General features: G+C 42.0%; 1 protein-coding gene across 1 annotated transcript; it reads left to right on the top strand.

The window, feature by feature from the left end:
* The first annotated feature begins 1,090 nt into the window (after positions 1 to 1,090).
* Positions 1,091 to 10,997, top strand: FAM221A (family with sequence similarity 221 member A). Its single transcript, XM_056857080.1, has 7 exons — positions 1,091 to 1,155; positions 2,966 to 3,139; positions 4,003 to 4,193; positions 5,385 to 5,591; positions 6,805 to 6,918; positions 8,212 to 8,300; positions 10,938 to 10,997. The coding sequence occupies exons 1-7, from the start codon at positions 1,091 to 1,093 to the stop codon at positions 10,995 to 10,997; spliced, it is 900 nt and encodes a 299-aa protein (XP_056713058.1).
* The last annotated feature ends 6,137 nt before the right edge of the window (positions 10,998 to 17,134 follow it).

Here is a 17,134-nt window from a genome sequence, read left to right as displayed (position 1 = left end):
GATGCAGATAACTGACTGTATTTCCAGGAGCCCTCAATCCACTCTGGGGGCTGTCATTCCAATCCCAAAGAACTGACTATTTCTAGGGACAGTCATTCCACTCTGTGACCTATCATTCCGGTCCCAGAGCACAGATTCTATTGCTAGGAACTATCATTCCATTCTGGGGGCTGTCATTCCAGTCCCAGAACACTTCTGCTACTCCCAGGGGCTGCCATTACAGTCCAAGAACACTTCTGCTACTCTAAAGGACCATTATTCCACCCTGTGGGCTGCCATTCCAGTCCTAGAGCACACATTCCTTTCCCCAGGGCTCTCATTCCACTCTGGAGGCTGGCATTCCAGTTGCAGAACCCTTCTGCTACTTCCAGGGGCTATCATTTTAGAAACCCAGAGAAGAGGTGAGGATCCCTGAGGCTGTCACTCCACTGTGAGGTCTGTCATTTCAGTCCCAGAGCACAGATTCTATTGCTAGGGATCGTCATTCCACTCCAGGGCTGTCCTTCCACTTCTGCTACTCTCAGGGCCTGTCATTCCACTCTGGGGCATGGCATCCCAGTCCCAGAACACAGATAATGTCCCCCAGGGCTGCCATTCCACTCTGGGAGCCTGTCATTCCAGTCCCAGGCTCGTTTTATTCGGGCCCAGAGACCTGAATGTGAAATCCATTCTGCCTTTTCTTTGACGCTGTTTTTGTGCAGCCATGTAGTTCAGTGGAGCCCACGCAAGTCAATTGGTATATCCCGGCCCCCACGATCTCCAACGGGCGATCTCGCCATCCCTTTTAGTACATCCCACGTTTGCAAAGCGTTGTAAGCGCGTTCCTTCTACCACGGACCAGGCCTTGGGCGCCTCCTCGCTTTCCTTCGGCAAAGCTACTGTTGGCTTCGAAAGGCGCGTTGCAACCGTCTCCTCCTAGCAACGGCCGAGCTCCAACAGGCGGTTTAGCGCACCCCCCCCCTCCACCCCCGCGCGCTCCTTCTGGCCGGGAAGGTGAGCGCGGGAAGGCGAGGCCCTCCTCGACGTGACTCCCGCTTTCGTGGGAAAAGCCACCGCCGTTGCCCGGCGGGAAGTAGGCCTTCGCTTCCTCATGGAGCGGCTGACATTACAGCCGGGAGCCGCCGCAGCCATAGACGAGTATCTGGAGTACAGAAGGTGAGGAGAAGAAAGCTCGCCGGGTCCCGGGACAAGTAAATGGCGGGTCGGGCGGGGCTCTGGAGGGGGGGGGGAATGGGACCTGGAGGCTCCCCGGCGACTTCCTCATCGGGTGAAACCTCACGGCTCTTTTCGATTGCAAAGTCAGAATGCAGGCCCGAGGCAAAAATCGAGGGAGGCCCGAGGCAAAAATCGAGGGAGGCCCTCCCCCCTCTCCCGCCTGCTTCTAAACACCTGGGATTAGAAAGAGGGTCTGCGGTTCACGGCAGAGGATCGCGTCCCCCCACCGCCGGTTGCCTGGTCTCCGTGCCGTTTATCGGGCCTCGTAGCGCGTCGCACCAATTTAATAGGGAAGCTGAACGTTGGGGGTGTGTGTGTGTGTGGAGATACACAGATGGGGAAAGCGGCGCCGGTTTCAATGCTACAGGCCGGCGTGTGAGTCCTCTCCCTTCAAAACCACAGAACAAGGGAAAGTAAACGCGTCAGGATGAGGTGCCCCGTGAACGGTTCGCCGGACTCTTCGTGCAGGCAAGGCAAAAAGGTCGTGTGAGAAGCTGCCAGTGATATGCCTGTCTTAGTGTATCAGTACCCAATAACCATAAAACGGTAGGAGGTTGAAGATTCAAAAGTTTGTTTTATTGGCCAATACACAAAACGCCTGGTGAAAATTGCCCAAAGCGCAGGACAATTCACACCCCCATCAAAGGATTGCAAGCACGAATATCGACTTCGATTATGGGTGGTTACAGAGGCGTAATACACACGTATGGACCCAAATGCCCAATACTCGGGACCCCCAAATTAGCATAACCTATTACAGAATTGAAGGCGGTTACAGAGAAAGTGATGATCTCTAATGAGCAAGAAGACCCTACAGTGTCAGGTGCTGCTCTGTTTGATCCTAAGTTACTGCCTTCTTATCTTGGACCTTGATTTCTGCCAAGGCTAACTTACGGAGGTTCCTAGCTGGTTCTTATCTGTGGAAACCCAGCTTATGAGAGCATACTAAGATCGTTTATAGCTTCTCTAATTAACTAGAGGGTAAAACATGGCCTCTTTAGGTTTGAGGCCTGCTAACATCTATAGGTGCTTGGTGTGACTTTATAATAGATGCCAACTCTTATATGCTGAGTCTGGCATGTTTATAAGTGCAGATATACTTTATTGAATACAAAGAATATATTTCAAATCAAAGAATACATTTTCCATAGCATATAATGATTTCAGGCATTTCACTAGTGCACTCTTGCCCTAAGGAATAAGAACATAGGAGAGAGAGTGATTAGCAGTGCAGGTTTAAAAAAGAAGTGTGTCCTTCTGAGTGCATTGAAGTCAGTGGGTTTAGGATGGAGTAGCTCTATTTAGCATTGTGCTGGCAGTTTCACAGTGAAAGCCTATGAGACTTGAAGGTATGTATATATTTTTACAATGTAGATTTCAAAAAGCCTGTGAGACTTGAAGGTATGTATTTTTACAATGTAGATTTCAGAGTGGAATTCTCAGACTACCCCCTCAGAGTAAACTATTGTTAAGTGGGAATATTCCATGGAATTTATAACTTAAGCTCATAGAGCTGCTATGAGTACCCCACAAGTCTAAGAAGAATAAGGAGCCCCTACATTTTTCTGATTTTAAACTCTGCTAATTGTTTCACTTTCTCACATTACAGTCTTATATGTGTTCCTTGCACATTACATATAAGCATATAAGCATTACAGTCTTATATGTGTTCTTTGCACATTATTGAAATGGCTTTGAGTTTATTAAAAACCCAATGGAAAGTATTACTGGAATGAATGTTTGTTTACAGAATTGTAGGTGAAGATGATGGAGGGAAACTCTTCACCCCTGAAGAATATGAAGAATATAAGAAAAAAGTTTTACCAACACGGTTACAAAACAGATTATATGTGAGCTGGAGATCACCGACTGGGATGGACTGCAAACTTGTGGGCCCAGAGACTCCATGTTTTTGTACTCATAGGTGAGGATTTGAGTGTGTTGTCTATTCTGTAAATCACATGTCCCGTTTAAAGAAAAATGCTGAATATTCACTCCAAAATCCTCTTTTTTGGAATAGTTCAATATTGTATATGGTATTATGGTTCTGTTTGAGTCGGTTTGAATACTGAGTTGAGAGTACATGAAAATGGAAGTCTTCAATGTGCTGAAAGTGTCAGCCTGATGCGCAGTTCTTATTAAGTTCCTCAATTAGACCCTTGCCATTATAATGGACCTAATGGTCTTTAGGTTTTTGACTCTTTTTATATTTTATATATTTGTTTATTTAAATGTATTAATGCAGGAATATAATACTGGAACCTATCTTAATAGGGTTCTGTTTTTGAATCAAGAGTGATTGGAGTTGACATTAAAATGTGCACTGCAGATTATTCTGGATGGTGAAAAACCACTCCTCTCCCTCAATTTCTCATATGTTGCAGGGAAGGGGAGGGAGGAGGAGTCCTGCTTCATGCTGAGCACAGGAAAAAAATTCATCTGTCTCCTGCAATTTTAAAATATTATTTATTATAAACACAGTTCTCTAAGACAGAGAATTTATGGGAGGAGTCAGTTTTACTTTGCACTGGGTTTTGGAGAAATTTAGAAGCCGCAAGATCCTACCAGTAACACTGGAGCAAAGTAAAAGTTCAATCAGTCCTTTCTCTACAATCCTCAACATATACCAGAAGGTTTCTTGGAGGAACAATCCCAAATAATGGCTGGTTAACAAGGTCTCTTAGTAAAATATTTGAACACCATTTCTATGAATACATTATTTTCCAACGGTGATAACTGACTAATATGTATGTGTGTACTTTTTTTCTTTTTACAATATTTTCCCAGGTATAAACAACATAAAACAGACTTTGAAGTGATTCCAAAAGAACGTCCTATTTATCTACCTTGTAGGGTGAGCCGATGCCCGTGTAGATCTTATCACTTTGTCCCTCTTAATGGTACTCAACCCATCCGTTGTAGATGTAAGCACTTTGCTGATCAACATAGTGCAGCACCTGATTTTCTATGTAACTCATGTAAGTGAGATTGGATAAATAAGCATGCATTGTTTTAAGAATGTAGCAGCCTTCTTTTTCAAAACTGTCTTCGTAAGGCTTTGCATAATTATAATTGTGTGTACTTATATGGGTACTATGGTCTCTGATTAAAATATTTTGCAGCTAGAAAACTCATGTTCAATATTCAATACACACTTTTCAAATTTAATCAATTTGCAGAATGCTACATGTTTCTATTTTGTTCTGCTCCCAAAACTGGGAGTTTGAATACTGGCTTTATGAAGTTTGTCCAAGAGAGATACTGTCTGCTCCACACAGAGATTTTACTCTGGTTTCATGTCTAAACTGGAGTGGGCATTTTAGGAGCATCCACACGATGGCATTCCCTAATTGTCTGCTTTCTGTGTTGGTCCCCACTTTGCTGCAATCTTCCCCAAAACAGGCTTGGTACAGTCTTTTGGGAAAGATTGCAGTCAGAGTACCTTTGCTCGCTGTGTAGGCAAGAAGGTGCACATTTTTGTAGGTCCCACCCACATTAGCACTATTTCCTTGGTTCAGTCTCTGCAGCTACCCCCCCGCCCCTCCACTGGTTTGTCAGTTACTGCTTTTAGGCTATACATGTCGAGTATCTCTTATCTGGACATCTGATATTTGGACTGATCTGAAAAGCAGACCTTTTGAGCCAGCATGTAGGCATTACTCACAGGCTCCCAGCAGTGCCATTGATCAATGTATACAAAATTATTTAAAACATTGTTTAAAATTACATTCAGGCTATGCGTATAAAGTATGTATAAAACATATATTAATTTTGTGTTTAGACTTGGGTCCCATCCCCAAGATTTCTCATTATGTATATGCAAAAATTCCAAAATATTCCAAAATGCAGAAAGATCCAAAATACGGACCATTTCTGGTCCCAAGCAGTCTGGATAAGAGATACTCAACCTGTAATAATGTCAATTACTGATCTTTTTAAAGAGCCTGAAAAAGCCCTCCAGTGGCATCAGCAGGGAGAATAGTGGCTGCTGGGGGCTGGGACAAAGAAACTGGAAAAAACTACTACATTAATACTGTTGTTACTGCAAATGCCTCTATATTCACAGTGGTAAGGAGGCTCGCCACATGGAAGTGCTGTTCAGTAGGAAGGTAGTTGAAGATGTCTGTCCACTCAACTCACTTTTAAACTATTCCCCCCCCCCCCATTAGGTTCCAAATGTTCAGGTTTTCACAGTTGCTTTACTTGTGGATGTGGTCAACCATCGTATACTCATGAAACAGTGGTGGAAACTAAAGAGGAGCGCTTAGCCCAAGGAAAACCCGTGGGGCAAGATGTCCCTTTTGCTGCAATGGGAGGATTAACCGGCTTTAGTTCCTTAGCAGAAGGCTACATGAGACTTGATGACAGTGGGATAGGTAAGAACAGAGGACCTGACTTTTTTTACTGTTGATACATCCAAAGTGTTTGGGAAAAATCTATCAGATTATGAATTTCACATGATTTTTAAATAATAAATATACTTTCAGAAATGTCACTAGGATAACCCAATTTGATTTTTGCATAATACAGCGCCGTGGTATGTATTTTCTGTTTTTTGAATGTATTATACTGCTGTTACTAATTTTCTACTTTTGTATTTCCATTTTCTGCATATCAAGCCTGATAATTTTTGTGTGTGCATAGTTTCAAATTTGTAGGTCTAGTCCTGTTGCATTACTTACCATATGTCTCATGCTATTGGATTGTATTGATTTACACCATGTAATCCGTCTTGAATCTCAGTGAGAAAAGTGGGCAATAAATAAAGTAAATAAATACATGTTTCTTCTGATAACATCAGATTTGGATGCTCCTTGAGCCCCACCTGTGGTGTCCCTCATGCTCAGTGTGATTTTTAACATCTGTATGAGAACATTGGGTGACACCATCCAAAGTTCTGGAGCTGGGTGTCATCAATATTAAAAAAGCTCCTAAAAGCTTTTTTACACAATTACACAATATATAAAAACTAAGAAATGGGCCCCGCCTACTGGTGTATGATCTAAAATAATGTTCTGAAAGGGCAGCAACACCCTCATAGTTGGGTAGGTTTCGGAGGCTGATTTCATAAGGGATTGCTATTTGTTGCCACATTCTGTTCTATATAAAAATGCACTAAAATATAAAACTGTAGTTAACCAAGCCAATAAATTTACTTCAGCTTTACTATATAATATTACATATATAAATCTAGTGTATGAACATATTCCAGTTAAATCACAATGTAGACAGATCTTCTGTCCTTGAGCTATTCCTTTGCTAACTTCACGCTAAGCTAGAAAGACATCTATCTGCTTATATTTTGAGCTATTTTTTTCTTCATCAGTATCCTTTATGGACCTATTTGTTTTAGCATAGGTGTAAACATTATCAGTTCTTCAAATCCCCATTTCTCCCCCCCCCCCGATCTCTGTAACTGATGCTCAAATCAGGCCATTAAAGATGTGTAAAACACAGTCTTCATTCTTGCTTAATAACCTTATTGAACAGCCAGTATGTAAAATTTTGCCTTGCTTTTCTCCATTAACTATAACTTTTTTCCAATTGCGGTAACCTGTTTGTGGTTTCTTTTCATTTGTTTCCTTTAAGGGTCACCTTCAGTTCAATTTCTAGAATCTCCTGTTACTGACAGAGACCACCCTTTTTTAAGAGCATTTCAAGGACCTTCTAGTTCCACACAAACAAACTTCCAGTTAACAGATGGTAATGAGATTATTGTATGTGTTTAAAGTAGTCATTGTTTGGCATGACTGAATATATTGCATCACTAGGCTTTTTAAAAAGTTCATTTTAGAAGAAATGTTGCCTTTATGCTGAAGACAGATATGTGGCCAGATTTTAGCTCAGCACATGTTTGAAGCGTGTTTATCTGTGAATCAATCTATGAAATATGCCATTGGGAGGCAATCCTAAACAGGTCTATTCACAATGCTACTCAGGTATATACAGCGGGCTTACTCCGAGAAAAGTGTTCTTTGGACTGCACTGTAGCTGGAATGCTCGTAGTAGCCATTATATACACATCAAACTGGTAAAACATTCAGGGGATTAATGTGTAACAAGTACAGGAATTCCAGAACAGAAAAATCCACCATACTGAAAATATATCATGCAGTCCTTGATGTTCTGAGATCTTATGCAACTAGCTCTCTTCCTGGGTTTACTACATATCTGGCTACCAGTATGTTGGTGGAGAGGAGAAGAAGATGGTTTGTTAGAAAATCCACTGTACTCCATAGTGAACAAGGGATACTTATTTTTTTCACTTGCAGTTTGTCTAGGACATGACTTACAAGTTGGAGCTGAATGCTTGCTAGTAAGTTTTTGGCTTGAAGTTTTCTGGAGTTTTTTTGTTGTTGTTGCTGTCAAGTCACAGTTGACCCCATAGGATTTTCAAGGCAAGATACATTCAGAGGTAGTTTGCCATTGCCTGCCTCCGTGTCATGAGCCTGGTACACATGAAGGCAGCTGGGTGACCTTGGGCTAGTCACAGTTCTCTCTGAACTACCTCACAAGTTGTCTGTTGTGGGGAGAGAAAGGGAAGAAGATTGTAAGCCGGTTTGATTCTCCTTAAAAAGGTAGAGAACGTTGGCAACTCTTCTTCTTCCTTGGAGGTCTCCAATCCAAGTACTATCCAGGGCTGACCCTGCTTAGCTTCTGAGATCTGACGAGATCTGGCTAGCCCCAGGCTTTCAGGTTTGAAATATTAGGGATGAACAATAATGGCAACTCAAGAGCTTTATTTGAAAGCAGTCCCATTACTATCAAGCATCCAATTTCAAGATGGCAATAATTTTTTAATCTTCGACAAATATGTTGGTTATAGATATTATTGGAAGACTAGTCATCCTAACAGTGTTATTTGCAAATAAGTCCCTTTGCTTGCAATGATACTTTCTTCCAAAAAGTTTGCTTAGTCTTTAATTAAAATGAAACAAAAACCCCTGAAATTAATAAAAAATACATATTAAAGCAACATTTTTTTTAATTATTAAGGAGGTGCTAGTGCAGCAATGCAAGTTTCCAGTTTAAAGAGGCCTGGAGAAGATGACATGGCTTACTTTGAAAGGCGATATCAGGAACGGGTATGTGATTTCATACATCATTTAAAACATAAATAGTTCTTTACCATTGAAAATAATTTCTTGAATGGCACACTTCAAACATTTTTCTCTCCTCTTGATCACTTTGTTAAATAAAACTAGGAAAATTTTAGTAGTATATCAAAATGAAATATAGTACTGCAAAGAAGGGGGCTGCTAGTCGGCTTATAAAAGAAATGGCTGTTGAATTCAAATTTAGATTGAAAAATCAGTGTTCTAATTGATATTTTTTCTTAATCGTATTTGAAATTATTTGCTTATTTAGATTATTTAATTCTGTGTTATGATACAGACAGCAAAAGCAATACCACTTCTGTAACTAAATTCATGACAGTGAAAAGGGGCAGTTAGCAAAAAAGACAAGGCCAACACAAAACCAGTCAAAAAACCCTTATGCTGATAGGGCAGAATAAATAATTTGTTACCAGACAGAACAGTGAATGATGTTAAAGAAACTATGTTAAGAATTGGTTCTTGTAGGTTATCCTGGCTGTGTGACCGTGGCCTTGGTATTTTCTTTCCTGACGTTTCGCCAGCAGCTGTGGCAGGCATCTTCAGAGGAGTAACACTGGTGGACAGTGTCTCCTGTCCTTCAGTGTTACTCCTCTGTCCTTCAGTGTTACTCCTCTGAAGATGCCTGCCACAGCTGCTGGCGAAATGTCAGGAAAGAAAATACCAAGACCACGGTCACACAGCCCGGATAACCTACAAAAACCAATGAACTCTGACCATGACAGCCCTCGACAATATGTTAAGAATCTTTGCTTTAGGATTGAGTACCAACTAAATTTTACTTAATTAATAACCTGGACTTTAATAACTTAAATGGAAAACTAAACAACAAATGCTATTGCTGGCTTTTGAAAGGAGGGTCCATTGTTAATATTTTCATTCCTTGATATAAATAAAAGACAGCACAAGACTTCAAAATAAACCAGTACTGCCCTCAGTCTCAGCCCTACCCATCAAAATTTGCCCGGCTTCTTAATCAACTAATGCTTTAGTTGATTAAACTCTTCAATGACTGAAAGGAGTTGCATCACAAATCCACTCATGTATCAGTGTATAGCAGTCCCTCGGTCTTTGACAAGAAAACGTAAGGGGCTTAGAGCTATCTAATTTTCCTCCTGCTTGGTGAGTGGTTGGCAGAAAGACGTTTTTTCTCTTTCCCTTACTGTCTCCCAATGCTGCCTCTGTTTTGACCACATTTGCACGTCAGCCTCCTGATAACTTCTTGCTGAACTTCCAGGAGGCATCACACCCAGAAGCCTCATAGAAGCATTCAGCATAATTCATGGCAATGTTTGTGTAAGGCTGTAGCCCAGTCAGGCAAAGGTGCTGATGCAAAAAGGAACAAAACTAGTGCCAATGCCTTTGTGAATCCTTTCTGCTCACCATTATATGCACAAATTGTTTTTTGCAAGTTTGAGATCTTATATTTTGTTAAAGTGAGCTTTTTAATTGCCAAAATATGTACAAATATTGAGAAACACTTGAAAAAGTCTTAATCACTATGTAGAGCTTTCCATGATGTAGTAGTCAAAAAGGGCAAGAGTCCAGTAGCACCTTAAGTAAAAGTAAGTAAAGGTCCCCTGTGCAAGCACCGGGTCATTCCTGACCCATGGGGTGACGTCACATCCCGACGTTTTCTAGGCAGACTTTGTTTGCGGGGTGGTTTGCCAGTGCCTTCCCCAGTCATCTTCCCTTTACCCCCAGCAAGCTGGGTACTCATTTCACCAACCTCGGAAGGATGGAAGGCTGAGTCAACCTTGAGCCGGCTACCTTAAACCGACTTCCGCCGGGATCGAACTCAGGTCGTGAGCAGAGCTTTTGCCTGCAGTACTGCAGCTTAACACTCTGCGCCACGGGGCTCCTAGTAGCACCTTAAAGACTAACAAAAATATTTTCTGGTAGGGTATGAGCTTTCGTGAGCCACAGCTCACTTCTTCAGATCTCACGAAAGCTCATACCCTACCAGAAAATATTTTTGTTAGTCTTTAAGGTGCTACTGGACTCTTGCCCTTTTTGACTACTGCAAACAGACTAACACGGCTACCCACTGTGAATTATCCTCATGATGTAGTAGTGATCCCTGTTGTAGTTACAGCAAGTGTTCAAAAGAATAGCTAAACTTCCAGGCTTGAGGTAAGATTTAATCAGTTCAAGGAGCTGATGCCCAGCCGCAAAGGTTATTTTTTTGGCCTTATTACTCTTCATACCTCTCTAGAAAAGTGTTGATATTTGCTCATATTTTCAACTGTCAGATGGTCAATAGCAAGTTAGGAGCCAAAATGCTCAGAGTGTGTGCTCAATGGAGACTGGCACTTGATTGAATGTTGAGAAAGAAGAAAACTGGACTGAGTGCTGGGTCTGCTGCAGCTAGGGACAAGTAAAGCGAGATTTGGCAAGAAATGAACATAGAAGGAAGCTGTTAAAAGTTTTATTTGGCTGCCTTTAGAACATTTTCATCTCAACTTCTGTCCAAGCTCAGGACAGCTTACACGGTTCTTCCCCATTTTATCATCACAACCACTCTGTGAGGTAGGCTAAATGGAGTGTCAATTGCTGAAGTGATATTTGATTTTGTAGATCCTATATTTTCTCCCTTATTAATTACAGCTGAAAAAAGAGAAGGCTGCAAAGAGGGGGAAAGATCCAGTGCCACCAAAGAATTTGTGACAATAAGTACAACGAAGGAATTAATCGTAGTGTTTTTATCAGCATTTTATCTGTTTTGCTTAATGATTTTAGTATGTTTGTATTTCTGTTATGATTCTGCTGTGTTGAATGCAAATAAAAAAGAACTGGTAATACGTGGTACTGTGTCAGCTTGTTCTCAGCCACTAATGTGAAATGATATTGAATTCATTTGGCATATTCTTTCAAGATCGTCCTTTATACACAGATCTTCGTTCGCATTCAGCTAAATACACCCAAAAATTGACTGCTAATTTTAATTACTTTCATTTAACCCGAAATTGTAACCATAGTAGTATAGTAACAGTGTATTTTGTCATATTCAGCCAAAGCAGAAGGTGAAGTGATAAATAGGAAGCTGGTTTGTTTGATCAATGGCTGTATTTATTACATACAGCAGGAGCCCATGATCTTGTTAAGCCTGGGGGCATTTTTGGAACTTTGAGAAGAGGAAGAGAGTGCGGTCACAAAATGGCTAGCAAAGGGTACTGAGGCCAAGCACAAAATGTTGGGAAGTTGCAAACCAAGTATCATCCTGTGATGGAGTCAGCTGCTTTTGGATGGCTGTTCCCTGCAGCCACAAAGGTGATAACTCCGGTGTTTTTCTGAAATACCTCCTGCTACATTAAGGCACAAGAAAGCCAGCACTGGCTATTTGCTTTGGGCAGACTGGCACTAGGAAGCCCATGACTGAGTGTGACACTGAGGATTGCTGAAATACAGTTCATCAAGTACTTCCAGGTACATATAGGGACAAACCATAAATAATTAAATTAATTCCACCAAGAGCTGTACAAAAGAAATGGTGTGCAGCCTGATCTTTAACATAGCTTAATCTGAAGTAACCCCTACTTTATTCAGTGGGATTTACTTGGGAGTAATTATTTCAGTCACAGAAGCATTTACATGCATTTCCTTATATAATGGCAGCACACAACACCCATCTATCAGTGCACTGTCTGGGAGAAGAAAGCAGCTGCTGTGCATGCATGTAGAGTTGCCAACAGGCCTGGAGAAAAATGTTCTGCCTCTTTAATACAGGCTTAATGTGTGGAAATGGGTAGATGAAGCTTTGGCATGGAGATCAATAACATCACCTGGTGAATATGCTTCTGTTAAAAGGACAGGGCTTTTTGCCCCAGGTAGTCAGCATCCCTAGGCCACATACACATTGGGGTGCTGGAGTAGTCCACAGAAACTACTCAATCTTTATGTAAGTTAAAACTTTTTTACAGATGATATGGGCAATGAGAAGATTGTCTCATTTAACACCATTAGCATAATAGAGCCTGTGATAGCTGTAAAACCATATTTCAGCCAGAACTTTAACGCGTAATAAATATGTTAGCAGCAAAGAAAGAGGGATGAAGTTTTTCTAATGACAGAATATTATCATTTGAATGCTGGAGAAACACAATATTCCCATAACACAAGTGCTCTTGGGGAAAGTCGGCATCCCATAGAACAACTGATTTATAGCACAATGAAATACGTGACTGAAAGGAACCTAACACTACAGTCTGTACTAACAAAATGCTACCAACAGCCTTATAAACATGGCTTTAAATCATTTGCTGTGGACACAGACATTTCAATAAATATTTGAACAGCCAGCAATCTGTAGTTCCGCAGAAAAACATTATGCTTTGAGTGGCTCAAACCCTGTGAAAATTCATGCCATAGAAAACAATACACATGCATAATGTGTGGAAATGGGCTGCTGAAGCTTTTCATGACATTCAGCAAATGAAATTCCATTAAGCCTCTATTAATGGGGCAGGTCACTTTCTTCTGGTAGCAATCCTAAATGCACCTAAATCTCACCTTTTTGTAGGGCAGTACGGGAATCTGTTTATTAACAAGTTGCTAGGAGAGAACAAGACAACTAAAAGGCAAACGGGACATATCTATGCCAGGCTCCCCCAATGTGGTGCTTGTGGGCACCATGGCGCCCACCAAGTGTTTTTAAAAAGTGTGTTTTGCCAAAAGGCTTCTTGTTGACTATTAGAGATTTGATTGGCTGTGCAGATTTTTTTTTAATTTGCTTTGGCAGCAGCTGCCACCACAGCACAAGGATCTACACACTGTTACTGAACTTAAGCTGTGGCAATCATTTTGTGGCTGGTTCTGCCTCCTGTGGCATCCATTTTGTGGCTGTGCCCACCATGCCATGTCAGAATGCCAAATGTGCTCGCAGGCTTGAAAAGCTTGGGGACCCCTGATCTATGCTGTGCATTTTTATCTTAGCCTTTCTCTAAGGAGTTCAGGGTGGTGTACATGGTTCTTCATTTTACCCTCTCAACAACGTAGTTTAGTAGGTCAGGCTGAGAGCAACCCAGCTAGTTTCATGGCACAGAGAAGATGTAAACCTGGGTTTTCCAGACAGTAGTCTGGAAGCCAATAGACAACATTGTCTGTCATGAATGGTAGAAGTACACTGTATCTAGGTAGAAGCTAGTAAAGGAGGAAGACCCAACAAGAGATGGATTGACTCTGTAAAGGGAGCCACAGCCCTCAATTTGCAAGATCTGAGCAAGGCTGTTTAGGACACTTTGGAGGACATTGATTCATAGGGTCGCCATGAGTCAGAAGCGACTTGACGGCACTACACACACACACACACACACACACACACAAGCTTTGTAACAGCTTAATGAAGTAATACTTGAACAGTACTTAGCATTTTTCTTTTTTATTCTTGTGGAGATATAAAAAGGCCTAGTGAATTCAGTGCAGGTGTATAGTCTACTCACTTGGGGGTAAATCCCATTTAACTGAGTTAAAGTTCTGGGGAAACATGTAAATGGCAGCTGTAGCTGCAAATGCACTGGCTGGGGTAAGGGTGAGAACTTGAAGGACTACCCCCTTCCCCATGAACCCACCCATCCACGCCAGTCATCCCTGGAGGCTCTGCTTCAAGTGCTCCCACCATCTAGGGCTAGACAGGTAGCAACCTGAGGAAGGGCCTTCTCGGTTGCTGCACCAAAAAAATTAGAATTCCCTCTGCCTGGAAGTTTGTCAGCTCCCTGTACTTGTCTTCCATCAACATGTGAAGCCTTTTTAATTTTGTTTGGCATACTTTCATTAACTCTTATTAGTCCTCCCTTGTTTTGTTTTAATACAGCATGTATTTGTATTTTAAATGCTTTTTAGTGTTTGAAACAGTTGCTGCTTTGGGGACCCTGAATTGGGTAGAAAGGTGGGACGGAAATGTTTCCCAAGAAATAAAATACACCGGGATTTACAGAAGTCCCTTACAGAATTCAGTGGAAGGTCCTCAGAAATGCACACGCACAAAAAGAGCGCTGCAAATCTGAACGAGTTTAGCAGGAGTCGGAAGCCATTGGGCAGCCTGCCTAAGTTTAGGCGAGAAACTCCGTCCCCTTCTGGGGGTGGGGGGGTGGGACAGTACGGTGGGTCTTGGCTGTCCTGTCCTCAGTCTCTCTCTCTCAATACCCATGCAGGACTGTGCTGCAGGCTGTCACTTTCCCTTGCCACCTTGTGGCAAAAAGAGGCTGATTTCCCGTCCGTTTCTTTCCCTGTCCTCCTGCCTTCGCTTTGCGGTGCCTAGTTATATAGAAGATGACAGAGGAGCAGGTTAGGTAAGGCAACCGTTTCAGCCGGCTCCTGCTATGCTTTCAATGGGGTTAGAGGCCCCTTAGCTCTGACTGTAGTCATCCGGGTGTCTGGATTTAAAACAAAAACGCAAGGGTTAAGTAATAGATCAGGGGTTCTCAACAAGGGGGGAATCTCCCCCCCCGGGTTCCGGCGGAGGGGGCGGGATTTGGACCACTATTCAGCAAAGCGCGCCGTCCTGTAGATTATGTGCAATCTGTAAAAGTGTCGCTTTTTTTTTTATTTTTTAGTTAGATTATTTTGGGAAGGGGGGAATTATATTCCGAATCATGGTGAAAGGGGGGAACGGAGCACAAAAGGTTGAGAGCCACTGTAATAGATGGATATTTAATAGTAGAAAAGGGCAAGAGCCCAGGAGCACCTTAAAGACTAACAAAATGAGCCTTTTTTTTTTTTGTTAGTCCTGAAGGTGCTCCTGGACCCTTGCCCTTTTTCTACTTCTGCAGACAGACTAACACGGCGACCCACTGTGAATTATCGAGATGGATATTGAAAACGCCGACGGGCCGAGCGTCAAGGAACTGTTAACTGAAGAGGGCCGCCCGATCTATCGGGGAGTCAAAGGATATATTTAATAGGCTTGTTCTCGCGTGACAGTACCCGGTATCGCCACCCCATGTGCTCCTATAAAAACAACCAGGACGTGTAACAGTGGAAGGTCTACCTTTCCGGTGGGGTGGGGGAAGCACGACTACCAGCACCGGCAGTACCCAAAGAGTTCCGAAAGGGGGCGGGAGAGAGTCTGCGCAGGAGGCGCTCGCGCTGCGAAGGAGCGTCCGCGTGCCGCTTGTGCTGGCGGGCCTGCTTGTGGGGACTGGGGTTTTTTAAGCAGTGGAGGGAGTGGCCCTAGGGAAAGCCCAAGTTTTGTTTTAGGATTGGGAGGGGTTGTGACGGAGCCGCCCAGCTATCAAAGCTGGGGAGTAAGAGAAGAACGTAGGGAAGGTAAAGAAATGTGTCCTCCTGCCCGTGGCTAGGGTTGTTGTTGCATTTTTTGGGGTGGTGGGGTGGGGGTGTTGTGGCATTGAATCGTTCAAACGTGTAACGGCCTTCATCCGTTTGAATTTCGCAGACGAGTTGTCTCTCCCCCCCCCTCCCCCAAATTGTATTTGTTGCGCTTTGCAAATTTGAGAGATTTTCTGCGGCCCGGGATTTTGCTAGTATACGGCCTAGGCGTTTGAGTTGGGTGGAACTTTTCCGTTGTTCAAAGTATTTCAGATATATATATAACATTTTTATTGTTTTTTTATATTACAGTAGTTTCTACCATTCATGAAGATAATTATATGATATAAACAATATTTCTCTATTCTATATAACTAATTAATTCATATATCTACGTTGACTTCTCTCTCCGCCTCTGTCTTTTTGAAAACTTTATTAACACCTTTGCATTTAATTTCTAATTCAGTACAATACTTCATATATAAATTGGATTACAATTCATAAAATCTAAATCATTAATCTTAATAATATTTCTACCTTAATCAAATGAATTGGAACAAAACATAACCTTCAATACTTCCCAATTTAAATTCATTTTGACAATATATTGTCCATGCCTTCCATTCTCCCATTCTCCCACAAATTCTGTATTCTCCTTTTTATTTACTAATGCCTTAAGTTTAGCCATTTCTGCTAGTTCCAACATTTTATTTATCCAATCCCTTTTATCTGGTATCTCTGAAAGTTTCCATTTTGCTGCATAAACCAATCTTGCAGCTGTATCAAAAAATATCTTGTGATTTAATATTATTTCCGGTATAATATTTAATAACATCATCTCCGGCGTTTTAGGGATATTCTGTTGCATAATCAGTCTCAATTCATTGTAGATCATGTCCCAAAAATTCTTGGCTTTTTCACAAAGCCACCATATATGATGAAAGGATCCAACTTCTTGACATTTCCAACAGTTTGGTGACGTTGTATTCATTTTGGCTAAAAGTATTTCAGATCTCAGCGGTCTTATGTTTTACAGGAAAGGGCTCAGGCCCGACTTGTAAAGGCTTATCTAATGAACATTTTAGTTGAGGTAAGGTTTGGGCCTGGCTGCTCAAGCTCATGGCTACCGCACTCCATTTACTCTGAAAACTGGGGTTGTCTTAACATACTTTTTCTTACAGCAGTTCATGAGCACTTTCTACTGCCCCAGCCTACCTCACAAGGTGCCTGTTGGGGGTGGGGGGAGAGGAAAGGAAGGCGACTGTAAACCTCTTTGAGACTTCTTACAGGGAGAGAATCACGGGAGATAAAAGCCAACTCTTCTTCTATAGCCCCTTTCCCTGTTTCCTTCTCTCCTTTCCACCCACCAGTCAACCTACCATTTATCTGCTCCCATCTTCAGCTATATTTATTATTTAATTTACTTCTTTTGTACCCCACCTTCCTCCACAATGATGATCCACAGCAGTTTATGTAATTGTCCTCCATTTTATCCTCACAACAACCCTGTTCAGGTAGGTTAGGCTGCTTGCGTGTGTGTG

This window comes from Euleptes europaea, chromosome 11 (genome assembly GCF_029931775.1).
Source record: "Euleptes europaea isolate rEulEur1 chromosome 11, rEulEur1.hap1, whole genome shotgun sequence".
Classification (NCBI taxonomy): domain Eukaryota; kingdom Metazoa; phylum Chordata; class Lepidosauria; order Squamata; family Sphaerodactylidae; genus Euleptes; species Euleptes europaea.
This window is presented reverse-complemented; position numbering and strand designations above follow the sequence as displayed.